The sequence below is a fragment of the Nymphaea colorata genome, chromosome 7 (assembly GCF_008831285.2).
Source record: "Nymphaea colorata isolate Beijing-Zhang1983 chromosome 7, ASM883128v2, whole genome shotgun sequence".
In the NCBI taxonomy this organism is placed as follows: domain Eukaryota; kingdom Viridiplantae; phylum Streptophyta; class Magnoliopsida; order Nymphaeales; family Nymphaeaceae; genus Nymphaea; species Nymphaea colorata.
In genome coordinates, this window is record NC_045144.1 from 7,434,642 (window position 1) to 7,449,756 (window position 15,115).

The 15,115-nt window shown below is 36.7% G+C and overlaps 2 protein-coding genes across 3 annotated transcripts; one reads left to right on the plus strand and one right to left on the minus strand.

Moving 5' to 3' along the window:
- Positions 1–2,541: 2,541 nt before the first annotated feature.
- Positions 2,542–9,870, plus strand: LOC116257860 (uncharacterized). Of its 2 annotated transcripts, none has more exons than XM_031634861.2 (6): positions 2,542–2,701; positions 2,878–2,981; positions 3,191–3,250; positions 3,425–3,531; positions 4,547–4,581; positions 9,627–9,870. In XM_031634861.2, exons 3-6 carry the CDS (start codon positions 3,248–3,250, stop codon positions 9,692–9,694), a joined length of 213 nt encoding a protein of 70 aa, XP_031490721.1. In that variant the 5' UTR covers positions 2,542–2,701; positions 2,878–2,981; positions 3,191–3,247; the 3' UTR covers positions 9,695–9,870. The 2 variants fall into 2 exon arrangements, with proteins under 2 accessions (XP_031490721.1, XP_031490722.1); XM_031634862.2 differs by having other exon boundaries at positions 2,688–2,803.
- Positions 9,871–10,473: 603 nt separating this feature from the next.
- LOC116257859 (uncharacterized) lies at positions 10,474–11,743 on the minus strand. The gene is made up of 2 exons (XM_031634860.2): positions 11,454–11,743; positions 10,474–11,373 (listed from the first exon to the last, which is right to left on the minus strand). The coding sequence occupies exons 1-2, from the start codon at positions 11,617–11,619 to the stop codon at positions 10,799–10,801; spliced, it is 741 nt and encodes a 246-aa protein (XP_031490720.1). The 5' UTR covers positions 11,620–11,743; the 3' UTR covers positions 10,474–10,798.
- Positions 11,744–15,115: the final 3,372 nt, after the last annotated feature.

Below are 15,115 nucleotides of genomic sequence, written 5' to 3' on the forward strand. Positions count from 1 at the left end.
AATAAAAAATTCATTTGTAAATTTTAAAAAGTTTAATTTAACCTATATAAAAAGTTCTGAATATAGTATTTCGACCCTTGTTAAATTTTTGAAACTATGGTTTGGTCCCTGCAACGAAATATTTCTAACTCTTGCCTCCACTTCAAACAAGCCGGTGTGAGGAACCAGGCAAACCCACATGCCCGCTAAGCAGAGCATCAAAGGGCTTGGAGGCCATGGGTACTCACCATCCCAACGGTTAGTGTCCGAGCTGTTGGAATAGGTTTGGCGCGTCTCAGTGCCTAATTTGTAATTTACACCTTTAAAAAGAAAAAAAAAGGTTTTAGGATGGCAATTGGGGTAAAAAATAGATTAGGGTTTGAATAAGCCATTAGAAAGATAGTAGTGACAAAAGTTAGGCCGGAGGCTCTGAATTTTCTTTTGACCATAGAAAGAAAAAGAAGCCAACTGCTTGCAAGAAAAAAAATAAAACTTGGACACCAAATGTAGTTAATTTCTATTTTGTAAACATAAATGTTTAAAATGTTTAAAGGAAAAAAGAGGAAAGTTGCAAATTAATACTTTTTTCCCCTTTTGTTTTCTCATACGCGTTCATATGAACTAACTCAATGACCAAAATCATTTTGATGTGACTAGCTTTTTACAGTCACCCGTAGACCTGGGCATCGGGCTGGCCCGACCACATAAGAGTCGACCCAGGTCGGCCTGATGCTCGCCTGGGCCCAATACCTGAGTTCGATCTAGCTTAGCCTGATTAAAATAAAAAATTATTTTTTAAATATAAAACAAAATTCTTTGAATATAACATATATTTTTAATAATACAATTTATTGTTATTAAATAAACAAATAAAAAATTGTTAATCATGCTAGAGTGCCCGTTGGGTACTCGGGCACGTTGCCCATGCTTAGACACCCAACCATCTAATTAGGGTGATCCGATCCATCATATAGATGGTTAAAAGAAAACAAGGATGAAAAGTTTTTTTGTTTTTCTTTCAACTATCTGTTTGCATCGAATTGACGACCTTGTTTAGATGGTTGGATGACCTGAATCGTGACTCTAATATTTTAGAGTCACCCAACTATCGAATCTACACCGTCTGATCCAACATGATGGATGATTTAAAAAAAAATAAATAGAAAAAGATGGCATTTTCAACATTTAATATTAATATACACATTTTTTTCTTGTTTTTCTCTCAACCATCTATTTATACTTTTTTTTTGTTATTTTCTCAACCATCAATCTGTTTTAGACGAACGGTGTAGATGAATATATATATATATATATATATATATATATATATATATATATATATATATATATATATATCTATATATATATATATATATATATACACACTATGTTCATGTCTCGTGAATGTGTCATAAAGATTAAAATAATTAATTTTTATTTTTAAATATTAATTTTTAAAAAAAACCAAATTAATCCCGAAGTAGTCATCAAACAACCCTTCGACTGTTCCTAACTGGTAACCAACATGATCACATGATCGAGTTCTGGAAAAAACCCAACATAAAAAATTGGGAAATTGCATGAGGCATATGTTTTCATTGTAATTAGACAAACTATTTTCTTATAAACTTAAACGCAAATCATTTTCTCAATGTTTTAATAAAAAACGGTATTCAATATTGTTTTGTATTAATTTGATCATTTACATTTCTTTTACCTTTTAAAATTTTAATATATCTTGAGTGAGTGCTTCTTAATTTTTTTTTGTAGAAGACAATTTTTTAATATTATTTTCTGTTAGATTATAATTTTGTACTCAATCGTTTTTTACTTTAATATATCGAGAAAGAGTAAGAATTCAAATTCAATAATAAGAAATAATAAGTTGTTGTTCACTTAGCCTACTACTAAGCTGTACAACAAGTCGAGCCAATTCAGGTTTGATGCAAACTCGTTTCAAAATACTCCACTTAAGTTTAAATTTATACTTGAAACGAATCGAGTTCAAGTTCTAAGAATTTAGAAATAGACTCGTAAATGCACTTGGCTCGATTCTGTAAAATCGGTTTATTATAGTTTAATTAGCTAAACTTAAAGCTAAAAGAAACGAGAAAGGCTAGCTAAAAGAAATGAGACAGGTTAACATAAACAAGTTAAGCTAAGTCAAGAGCTCTAGTTGTGTAGCTTCCTAAGTCTGATTTTAATAAGGTGTAGAGAGGTAAGCTTGGGCATCAGGCTGGCTGGGCTCGGATGAGCCCGACATCTAAAACTAGGGCTCGAACCCAGTTTGACTAAAAAAAACTCGAACCCTGCCAATCCGATTACATTAAAAACATATTTTTAATCAGACCTATTCGGACTTATGGGTCCATTCAATCTAAATTTCGGTTTTTCAAGCCCGAGTCGAACCGAGTCCCGGGTACCCGATTCCGGTTTTTCAGGCCCGAGTCGAACCGAGTGCCGGCCCGCCGGGTACCCGACGGCGGCCCGGCCCGGTGCGGATGATTGGATTCGGGTCCATCCTTTGGACCGGGACCAAGGCCTAGTTGCCCGCAAGTCCTGGTCGGCTTCTCTCACTCTCTCTCCCTCTCTCGCTCCCTCCCCTGTGCAATCGACGGGAGGTACAACCTCTTGAATCCGACGCTCTCGCTCCCTCGTCGCTGACGTTGTTGCTAGCTATTTGTTGGTTGCCAGCTATTTCTCTCTCTGCCATCGGCAGGTGGTAAGTCTCTCTCTCTCTCTCTCCGCGTTGCTGCCATTGTTGTCAGAGACATTAACGCCCAAATCCTTTTGGGTTTCTCATCTGCCTCACTTTGCCTTCATGGTCTCTTTCTCTTTCCCCCAAATCCTCCTTTCTTATTGATGAATAGGAAATGATCTAATTTTCTCCTTTCTCAGGGTTTTCGATTGCCATTGCCCTTTTTTTTGGCCCGCCGAAGACGATGGTGATGCCGACGTCGATGAGATGAGGGCGAGGTTCTGAGGAAGAAAAAGAAGAAGAGGTAAATTTTCTTCACATAGTTTTATTTGAGAGTTTTCACGAAAAGATATAATGTCTCCCTCTCCTTCGAGCGCCCCCTTCGCGCTCCATCTTAGCCGGCCTTTCCTTCTTGCCGAAACGCTTGGTGGTGGATCTGCCTCCGGTTCTGCTTATAATCGAATTTTACTTTTCCTTGTGCAACTGCTGATATTATTCAATCAATTGGAACAGGTTTGGTGAATTTCTTGATCCCCCCACTTCGTTGCAAGGTTTAAAGATTTCGTAGTGATGGTAAGATCTTTTTGGGGTTGGTAAATCTACCTTGATTGGATTTAATGATTTCTGTAATGCCCATTATTAGTTTGTGTTATATTTCTTTAATCGATGCCAAATGATGGTGGTGATAATGATAACCACTGCTAACATCTGGATGGTAGTGATGATGGGTATTTGGTGAAATTTCAGTCGGCGCTTTTCAATTTCCACTCTTTCCTGACAGTGGTGTTGCTTGTCATCTGCACTTGCACGTATATTAAGATGCAATTCCCCACTATTCTTGCGCAGAGAACTGGGTACTCTCTCTCTCTCTGTGTGTGTGTGTGTGTGTGTTTGATTGTCTTGGTATATTCTGTTACTTTAAGTTAGAGCTCCTAAAAACGTGAAGGAATAATTCGCAAGCTAACAAGGGTCGCCAACCCCAAAAATGTGTCATTTTTGTCAAAAAATTAAATTATGTGATTTGAAGCATTATAAGTGTACACTAGGAGTGATAAGTCTTCCGAGTTACTCTTAACATATTCACATTGGAGGCACATTTGTTGATTGTAAGGAAACAATTCTAAGAAACTGAAATGCTTCAAATGTATCATTGCTCAATATTTTGTTCGACATCTAAAATCTCTGGTTAATGTTAAGTTATAAATTGAGTGTTGTCTCTTGAATATATCATTACGTTTAAGTCTTGAATACCATGCAATTATCTCTAGTTTTTAGTTTTTCAACTCATAATTCCATTAGATTTCTAGGTTATTACTATACTTGATAAGAAATAGAAAGATTGTATTTGTTCAGTTATCTCTCAGGGTTTTCATCATTGTATCGATCATCATCATTTTGTTTCTGGAACTTCTTATCTGGTATACTCTAGGTTGGTCCAACTTGATTGGACATGACATGTTTCCCTTTAGTAACCCAATAAACACTTGGCCTTCGGTTTGAAGTTTCAACTTGTGAACTTTTATAAGCTCCTTGCTTAGCAAGTTGTGATTATGCTTCCTTCACGGTATAGTGTCAAAATTTTAGACAAAATTGGACCGACTTAATCGATGAAATGGCTGTCTTCACGTGTTTGCCTTCAATATGTTTAATCAAGCTACTATGAGTCATCTGATTGTATCTGCAGAGACATAGACTGATCTGAATAAATCTGCAGAGACATATTTCTTTGAGGATGTGAGACCTCTAATTTACTGAGATGCCCAAACATGGTCAAATCGTGCAATAAGAAGTCATGGTGTTCCATCTAGTTTGTATTGAACCAATTGCTTGTATTCTGTCTCCTAACTTGATCTCTGCTTCTTTGAATAGGTTCCGAGGGTTTTTCTGGAAGGCTGCTAGGATAGGTATATCCTCTAGTCCTTCATTTGTAGGGTTGGTTAGTTTGTCTCCACTTCGTGCACAAACTAGATCTGACTTATCGCTTTTCTGACCATATAAATGTGACAAGTAAGTTTCGGATGTGGGGATCATGCCAACCATAAATGCCATTGTTGGAAATTTTTGTGTCCTAAATTAATCTCCTTCTTTCCTTGAAGAACTTGAGAAAGTATTGATCTATGCAAGATTTTTTGGTTGCAAGGGTATGTGTTATGCTCTTGCTGAAGATATTATTGTAAAATTATGATTTTCTGGTAGCACAACAATCTTGTCAATGGTTTAAACTTTAAAGGTCTTTCAAGACAACATAATTTTTTCTTAGCATATAAATCATGAAATAGTCAACATTTTGCTAAAGTTTATCGCATTGGCACAGTTTCTGTCCTTTTTCCTGATATATTCATGAGCATCCCAGGCGGTTTCTTTTTTCTTTTGTCCTGAACAAGCAGACATGGACAAGCTTTACTAATGTTTGAGCTTTTTTTTTCTTTATTACTAAAGGCATCTATAGATTCCTTTTGCTGTTGACATTTTTTTCATTAGACTGTGGCTGCCTATGTAGTAAAAATTGGTAAGGGGGTTTGCATGGGTGGTGGACCTTGGTAGAGAAAAGGTATAACTAGTCCAAGCCTGGGCACCGGGCCGAACCACCGCCGGGTACCCGGCCCGACTTGGGCCCGAGCCTGGAAAAAAGGAACCCGGGCCAGCCGGATAATTTATCGGGCCTGCCCGATGAGCCCGGGTGGGCCCAATAATGAGTTTTTTTTTTTTTACTAATATATATATATATTTATAATATTTTATTATGATTAACTATATTTATATATATTTTTATTTAAAAATATATTTTTAACTTTAATCAGGCTGCGCTCGAGTTTTGCGAGTCGGGCCGGGCCCGGGCGTGGGTTTTGAATGTCTGGCCGGCCCGGGCTCGACCGGCCCGATGCCCAGGCTTAGTAGTCAAGACTAGGAGTTTAAGAAGCAAAAAGGGCTATGAAATAATTAGGAAAATCATGATTAGATATTAAAAATAATTAACAAAATATATTTCTCAATAAAAATATGATTATACAAGTTATGTATTATATAGCTATATAATACGTATACTAAGAAAGAAAGAATATAATTCAACAAGTCTAATAAAGTGATCTGACAGTTTGAATACAATCTAGACTAATCTGAATAAGAAATTGATATATCAATAATCTATATATGTATATGCATGTGTGTGTGTATGTATATATGTATGTATAAAGCAAGAAAAATTTATTCATTGTTAAAAAATTGATCATTTAAGACAAAACGAGAGATGTTTGGACATTTAAGAATGCTTGAACAATAAACAATTCAATGAATCAACTCTCATAATTAATGTTGTCAGAATCTGCCTATTTAAATCAAACCGTTAGCAAACCGATTCGATTCTGTGGCTGATTGAAATGCTCAATTTGTAAGTATTTTCTAAAATATTTTGTTTTTTTAATTATTTGTACTTTTTTTTTTTGTGAATATGTTTTGCTGATTCACAACCAATTCAGCTGAATCATTGAATTAGCCAGCAGCTTTCGTGATTTGGTTCACTTAATAGTGAGTTTCTTACAAATATGTCGAAATTGTTCAAAGTACATTTTAAAAAATAGGAAATGAAACACTCACTAAGAGTTCATTGGATAAGTTTTTTTTATAAAGGGGGAAAGTATCTCAATAATATCATGATAATGTCACAAAAATGTTTCTTAATTTTCCCTTTAAAACAGCTTATGTTATGCATGATATTTTCAAATTATTGTCTATATTTTGACTATGGTATGCAGTTTTATGACACTGAGTGACATTGAGCAGTCTACTAAAAACTTAATGAACCACAAAGAGTGTTTGATCTGGTCACTCATTATTCGGTTATAACTAATCTTGGTATAGTTTATTTATTTTTCTGTGAAGGTTGTTAACTGAGACAAATACAAGTTATTTAAAAGAAATTCTCAGTATTTACTACATCAATGATCAATATACCTTGATCTGATCTTCCAGTTGTATTTTTCTTGAAAGTCTCTGTGCCAATTGAGTCCTTGTTTAGGTAACTAGATTACTTGCTCGTATATGAGATAGTCCTGGGTTCTTAGTTGGGTTTCATCTTGGCTTCCAAATTAAGTGTATAATGAATAGCAAAATTAAGTCTTCTCTTGTCCAATAGAAAAGGTCATGTTTCTTCCTTATAAGTGCCTACTTGAAATTTGCTGAAAGTAGGTTTTGACTTTTAAGCTCCAGATGTCTTTTCCATGTAAATTACTGTATATGGAAGTTTACTGTATGTCCTTACAAGTATATGTTAAAGATAGAGTTGCATCTTGGTGTAGTCTTTGCGTTCAGAGTATTTTCCATTTTGGAGCTGTGTGATGTGATTAACGATGTTATCGTCCATTGGTGAGCCTGTTTTCTTTTTATTTCCCTCTCTTTTTTTACTTTTCTCTTGGTAGGCTTATAAATCAACTTTGTTGAACTGGGGGTCATATATAAGAGATGTTACCCTAAAAGATAAGTGCATTAAGGGTGTTTTTATGTTCTTTAGAATCTTAGATTTCATTTTGTGATCTATGGCATTGTTCAGTTGAATAAAAGAGATGACTTGATGGCAGGAAGTACCCACTAGTATCTTTGGCTTTTGAAGTGGCTGGAGGTTTAGATTTTAGCTATGTCACACGGACGCGGCTAAAGAGGCCGCGTACCCGTGTCGACTCGCCGACACGGCGATTCTGACACGGGACTCGGCTAGGACACGGCAATAAATAAAAAATAAAAATTTAATGTTTTTTTTTTCATTTTATCAATTTTTTGTGATGCATCCAATTATTTCCATGAACAATCCTTTCAAATATTCAGTACTTTTGTGATAAAAACACATTTTCTCACAAGATTGTAAGAGTGAACTATTAATTTAATGTTTTTTTTAATCTTATCATTTTTAGAATATTTAATGTAGCCGTGTCCGCGTATCCGAAAATTTTGAAAATTGCCGTATCTGCACCTGTATCCCCGTATCCGCACCCATATCGCATCTGCACCCGTGTGACATAGGACTTTAGAGTTGTTGTTTGATACAGTTTCTGCTATACAATGTTGATTTTCTTGGCCTTCTTATGATAGTTGTAAAACATAAACTTCTCTAGGCAGTCAACCTGAAAGCAGTGTGAACCTAGTAAAGGCACCAACTATGTCCTCGGTAACTTGGAGAGCAAGCATTTTCTTTGCAGAGATTATCTGAACTTGAAGGTTGCTAACCTACTGCACTATCATTTTCTTTGTTGAACTAAAGGTGCCGGGTGTTTATGCATTAGTCACATAAGGAAGCGGATGCTCTACAATTTCACTTATCATGTGGGTGGGAATTAGTTTGGATTATTGGAAGCCACCACAAACTCCCCGATGATAAGTTATCTACTATGTTGAGTACCATACAAATTCTGGATGGTTCTGATAGCCATTTTCTTGCATATTGCTCCATGGAATGTAATAAATTTTAGTGCTAGAAATTTTAACACCTGTGTTGTACAAAAGCAAGACGCTGCATAAATCTGCCTAGGTGATTCAGCTCAAGTTACACACAAGTTGAAGGCGAAGAGTTCAATACTCGGGAAGCATCTCTTGGCATAACGTTTATGTGCCAATTGTTTGCCTCATCTACTTGCAACTCAGAGATTGGAAACAAACAATGTGGTAGAAGCAGTTCTTTTGGTCGGTTCCCTTATGCATAGGAAGGAATATAATCATCTTTCTGGTGAAAGGACGGAATGACAAATAATTAACTGTTGTTTTAAGAGAAGATTTTTTTCCCCCTATTAGATATCATCTCTCTGACTCTCTCATATGTAAAGATGCAGATGAATAGAATCATCTTGCTGAAAGTAAAGGATGACAAATAGTTGGTTTAGGAGAACATTATGTTTTTCTTGTTGGATATTATCTCCCTCACATGTAAAGCTGGAAGTTGGCTACATGAACCACATTATGTTGGTGGCATCATATTTGCATAAGCATTGCTAGTTGGTGACGAAGAAATCGACGGAATGGAATTCTCCAACCTTTTTCTTTTTATCTCAAACTTGATCATAATGCAGTCTGGTTTAGGTGATCCACTATAAATAGGAGGTTCTTAAAGTTCGATACTCGTTCATGTTTAACACCTTTTCTTGATAAACTGCTATGAGTTCTTCTCTTGCATCTCCATCTAGGCTCACACTTTCTTTGCAGTATTGGTTCTTGGACCATGCTGACAGCTGATCCTCCTATCATGAATTTAGAGGCTTGGCTAATCATGTCCTGAATTTGGCTTCTGGCAGTCAATTCTTTTGTTATTTATTTATTTATTTTTTCTCATCTTCAGTTTTTTTCTTTTGTGCTGCTTTTTTTGCTGAATTCTCCTGCTTTACATTTGATTTTACTTTCCATCACCAATAAATGGCTTGGACAGCAACTTCCCTTTGAAAAACTGCATGCTCTGGAAGTTGGATTATTTGTATATGGGGATGCCAACGGATCAGATATATCTAATTCTATAATGTACTACTCAGATGTTGCTTAATTTGACTAGGGGTGGGAATAGAATGTGGATTCAAATATACAAAATACAAAAACACATCTGAAATTTTCCCATGTAACTGGTAAGAAATACCCTATGCCTGTATCCAAGTTCTAATCGGATGTAAATCTTCTTAACGAGTTGAACTACTTGGTAAGAAATACATCTATTGGATTTGGTAAGAAACACATCTGAAAAACACATCTGTTGGATTTGGTAAGAAATACCCTATACCTGTATCCAAGTTCTAATCGGATGTAAATCTTCTTAACGAGTTGAACTACTTGAAGTTCTGGTGCATCTGAAACATTGACATCTCTATTTGTGTGTGTGCGTGCATACATATCTTTGTGTATATTTGTGCATGTGTGTGTATGAATGCAAACGCGTTTATTATGACTTTTCTTCATTCTTAAATCTTTTGTTTTTGAGCAGGTGAAAGGTTAAGCCCGTGGGTTTCTGTGGCGTGTTTGTGCATGGGTATTTCTATCATAGTCTTCTGAGGGTATCGTTGACGTCTTCTACCCAAATGTTTGCAGCTGGTCAGCTGGAGATGACTATTTTTCACTATTTTGAGCACTGCTCTCTCTTTCTTGCTTGTTCAATTGTTGTGATCAACTGTTAGCAAATTGACCGTACTTTATACAGTTTAACCATTTAATTGTCTGCGTTTTGTTCCTGGGAGTAGCAAGTGGAAGATTCTGGCACAGAATGAACAAAAGATGCACGTGAGAATTAGTGTAGCAGTCGATAAGAACTCAGGATACTTGGCTACGGGTGGTTACAACCTTTGAGTTGGAAAGAGCTCAACAGTCAAAATTGCACCAATGGGAAATTACAAGTTCGTTTTTCTTGCATGGAAATCTCACATTTACTACGAACAGCTCTTTTTCTTTTCTTTCTGTAAATAACTTAGAGCCAGAAAATTTCATAATTTTCCTTTTTGACAATTGATTTCAGCTAGAACAGTAAGTTCCCATGTTTTTCAAAGGAACGAGTATACAAGCGACTGATAGTTTAGTATCTTCCACAATGAAACTACCCAAAAATGAGGTTCTTGTGTTAAAGCATCTTAATGCGTTCGGGGTCAACATGATGTTGGGCACTTGCAACTGTGCTTCGTATCTTACATCTTACGTTATCAGTTTGAATGTCTAATTGTTTTCTTGTCAACATCCACTTCTGCATTGCAAATTAGTTTCATATTCCTTTTCAGTGTATAGATATTAATAGCACATGAGAGACAGAGAGAGAGAGAGAGAGAGAGAGAGAGAGAAAGAGAGAAAGCGCAATGAATGTTTATTCTTGTTGATCCATGGAGCCTGTACTTTATTTGTAATATAGATAAACACATGTACCAAAGGGACGGGTTTCATGGGACCCATCTTTTGCACCTCTGTGAAGGAAATATGAATCTTTTATCCCTCAATGGCGTACAGTTGCTTCATTTTTATCCCATATGAGTCCTCATGTGGGAGGGCTGGGTGGACATGCAAAGGGCTTAACTTGGTTTTAGGGAACGGAGGTGTGGAAGGATGAAGGCTATGACTGAGGTACCGGTGGTTCTACTGTAGTCGTAAAGAAGGGGGAGGATTCTGGCAATGAGTTCATGGAATTGCAGGCGGTGAACTGAAGCGATTGGAGTTTACTGACTTTGATTCTTGCCCTTCGAACTTCGTTGATGGCCTTGATGATTGTGGCTGAGGTGGGGCTATACTTATCAGCGGGGGAAGTGTCAGGTTCAGGAGTGGTGGCAAATATGGCAAGTTCAGCAATGGCGGCAAAGGGAAAGCTGGGTTCCGTGCTGCTGATGGTGGGTTTGGTTGGGGGACAAAAGGGAAACGTGGAACATCATACTTTGAGGTGGAAGTAATGGTCGGCTTCTGGTAACACAGGTCAGGCTGCTGTAGAGGCTTGAAGGTGAAGAAACCTGCAGAAAAGACATGGCGCCCTGCTTTTCTTGACTTGAGGCCGAGTGAAGAGGTGGTCGCCATGGATGCCACAGAACAGTAAGGCTCGTTGCTCTTGACTAAACTCACAGAACAGCTCCTGATTCTTGTCGTCTGATGGCTGACGGAAAACGGCAACTCCACCCTGAACTTTCCGTGCCTGTCTGTCTGCACTTCTTTTATGAAATTGAAGCTCTGTTTTTCATCACCACACTCTATTGCAACAGTTGCACCTTCAAACAGTAGAAAACGAAGTCAGTAGTCAGTAATGAGTATGGTAATAAAAGGGGAGAGTTGCTTGGTGGGTATGAACCTGAGATGAAGCGGCTGTTGCCTGAAAGTTGTTGGTGGAAACAGGTGTCACAGAGAACGGTGCCAACGACCATGGCTGCTTTCTGATTCCTTCCATGCTGAGCAGAAGAGCATTGGGAAACGACGGCAACTACGAGCAGAATGAAAGGCACCATGGAACCTGCCATTGTGATGATTCATTGTTTAACTGATTTGGTGATGGGTGGCCTTTTAAAGATGGAGAATTCATACCTTCTCATGGTTCCACCGGTCTGTTATGAATTGCATCCTCCCCTTGCAGTTACTCTCTTAATGTTACTCACACAGAAGCCAGTCAACTGTAAAAGTACCACTTTCAATTCCGCCGCTCACAGGATCTCTGCAGGAAGTGGTTTCATCCGCAAGAGATGAGAAGAGGATGAAAAAATTTGCTTGAACAATGACAATGATGACAACTTATAGCTGCTGGCGTTCATGTGAAGCATGAAACAGTTTCCACAAGAAGGGCCTTTTGCGCCACGTTAGGTCGGTTGCATTGAAGACTTCAAGTTCAAAGAGGTTTATGGTTTGGGATGCTTATTTCGGTCAAATCCAGCTTGTACCAAATTCCGCTTTATTGTCTCAAGTGGAAAATTCGAATTTGGGCTCAGATCTGGACTTATTTTCTAAAACCAATTTCAAATCCGACTTGTATAAGATCTATAGTTATATGTAACCGGTTGGATCTTTATCAGTGGTGGGGCTGCACAACAAGTTGAGCCCAACTTCAGCTCGACCCGAACTTGCTCGAATTGTGTTTAAATTTATATTTGAAACCTTAAATGAGTCGAATTTGAGTCGTAAGAACTAGACTCATTTAAACTCGATTCGACTACGTAAATCCGGTTCATCATACTTGATGAGTTAAAGTGGTTAAAAGAAACTGAGTTAATTAATGCTTTCTAATCGAGTCGTGCCTGAGACCATTCTATGAAGCTCGATTCGAGTTCAAGCCAAGCTCATGTGCAGCCTTAATTAGTGGACTCAAATTCGGTTCTATGGTATGTAGAGATGTCAATATGTCTAATTTGGACTAGATAGTCGACCGAACCATTCTGATAAAATTGTAATATCTAAACAAGAACTTGGATCGAGTTTGGATTCAGATCAGATTTACTTTTAGAATATCCTATATCCAATGCCCATATTTTTTGAAAATTGGTCAGATTTGGTTCAAAATTTAGATTTGGATGTACATGTAAAAATTAGATACTAGCCAAATTCATATTGTGAAATTAGATTTTGGATTCATATAGACTTTTCTTTGTTCATTTTTTAATCCGAATTTGCACATGTGAAGATCCAAAAAGGTGGATATGGTCAAGAGTATTTGATTTGAATCCAACTATTGACATCCCTACCAGCATGAAATTACAAATTTAATCTGAATCTACTTAGTAACTGGATCCAAATTTCTTCATTACTAGATTTGACTAAATCAATTTCAAATCAAATTGGTAATCAGATAAATCCAACTCGCTAATATCCCTATCTAAAGTTCATTACTTGGGACCTATGTGTCATATTGTATTTTAAAGCTGAAGCAAATGGGGAAATATTCTGATGGTTTTACATATAGGTAGAGTTTGAATACATCTTATTAAATACCCAAGTATTCGAATGCTGGGCATTTAATACCGGTGGCTTTTATGTGAAACAAAAGTTTTAGATCCTACATACACCGAAACTTTTGTTATAGGCATTTTAGTTTCATGTTTGTTTGTATATGAAAGTTTTGTCGATATATATCTTCATATAAGAATAAAGCCAAAAAGCAAGAGTACAAAAAAAATTACCCGGAGTTCCACCTATTTAGTCTGCCTGAGCATCGGGCCGGACCAGAGCCCAAAACCTCAGCCCGGGTCAGGCTTGTTAAAATAAAAAAAATGAAATAATATATAACTATAATTAATCTTAATAAAATATATATCATTATTAAAATAAAAATAATATTTGTTTTGATATTGTTTAGTGAAATAGTGGGTCCCACAAGATATAGATTTCAAATCAGCGTCAGATATCAGATCCAAGCAAACAGGGGTGACAGGGGCCACGGCCCCCTTTAAATTTTACACAATAAAAATTTACACATAATCTTGAAAGTTTTTCATTTGTGCTTGTAATATTTTGGAAAAATACATTTTAGCCCCCTAAAAATTTTGAAAAACATAAGGTGGCCTCCCTTTGCTAGCTCCACCCCCACTAAGTTTGACTCAAATATATGCGGGCGTGTGCAAAGTGCAACATGTACAACACTTGTTCATTCACTTGTATGTTTAAATTATAGTAATTCATATAAGTTTAGGGACAAAGTGTCAATTTAATCATTCAAAATCATTAAGTTGTGCTTATACGATCTCATGATTGTCCGAATCCAGTTTAATTATATTAAAACAAGTCCAAGCAAGTTATTTTCGTTATTAAATGACTCAACTTCGACTCATGAATGACAAACATCTAGCAACTCAATTAAAATTAGTGAACCAACCCAAAAGGTTGCTCTTCTAAAGGGCCTTGGCCGAACTTGATAAAAAAAAAAGTATGCATTAATATCTTTAAACAAATTTCAAGGGGTGAAACTGATATTTTACACATACTCTGCCCCTGGTTTTTAGGCACGTAGAAAGAGTTTTATAAGCCAAAGGAAAGGCAGTTTATTATTAACTTTTTATGAAATCTTAGCTGCCCAGTTGAAAAAACATTATTTTGAATAGATTTGTGATGTTTTGGTTATGTATATCACATCAATTTGACTGTGGATCATTAAATTTTTATGAAATCTTAGTTACCCAGTTGAAAAAAAAATATTTTGCATAGATTTGTGATGTTTTGGTAATGTATATCACATCCATATAACAGATTTTATAACAAAATGAGTGCAAAAATTAGAAAATCATTTATGACTGCAGGTCTGCGCAGTAAAATGAAAGCGGAATGGGTTCAACTCTTTTTCCTTTTTTTTTCTTTTTTTAGTGAGTGATCATTTACAAAGTTTTATCGACGTTCCTCCAATGTCAGTAAAAATTCTACATGTCCAGCTTTGTGTCGGTAAAAATTTGTTCCGACGTCCTGCCGGGTGTCGGTTAAAAGCTTATTAACAGTGCGCATTGGAGGTCAGTATAATAACCTGTTTAGCTACGTGCCACAGCATGTCGGTGATGGTGTCAACTGTGCATCGCTGAAATGTTGGTGATGGTTGATGGTTTTTACCGAGACTTTCTTCACCAATGATCGAGACAGACATCGGAAAAATCTTTACCGGCACGTGATGATGATATTTTTTGGCCGTCGCTGATTCATCAGATCTTTGTAGTGCACTCTTGCCTATGCAGTTCACAGAGTTTGTGTCGAGACCGTTTTGTAGTTGAAAAGAGTAGCATACTGAGTTGTGACAGTGATCACGTGCTTTGCTTTGTAATGTAGACCTTCTCCTTTGAGTGGACCATCTTGCGGACCCATTGCCTACATCCCTCCGGGCACAAGATATACATAATACACAATCCTTACTACCCATCTCTTAACGACCTCAACTTTCAGTTTATCTCTTTGTTTTCTTCTTTACCCATTAAATCAATAAATAAATATGGCTTAGTAAGAAAAAAGAGAAAAAGTAAAGCGCAGAGACAAACAATTGATCAGGGTTGG

Excerpts from the sequence above, each read along its gene's own strand:
- LOC116257860 (XM_031634861.2), top strand. Across the intron at positions 3,532-4,546 it reads ATTCTTGCGCAGAGAACTGG|GTTCCGAGGGTTTTTCTGGA; the intron begins GTACTCTCTCTC and ends TTCTTTGAATAG. Across the intron at positions 4,582-9,626 it reads CTGGAAGGCTGCTAGGATAG|GTGAAAGGTTAAGCCCGTGG; the intron begins GTATATCCTCTA and ends GTTTTTGAGCAG.
- LOC116257859 (XM_031634860.2), bottom strand. The coding sequence starts at position 11,619 with ATGGCAGGTTCCATGGTGCCTTTCATTCTGCTCGTAGTTGCCGTCGTT. Across the intron at positions 11,374-11,453 it reads CAACAGCCGCTTCATCTCAG|GTGCAACTGTTGCAATAGAG; the intron begins GTTCATACCCAC and ends TACTGTTTGAAG.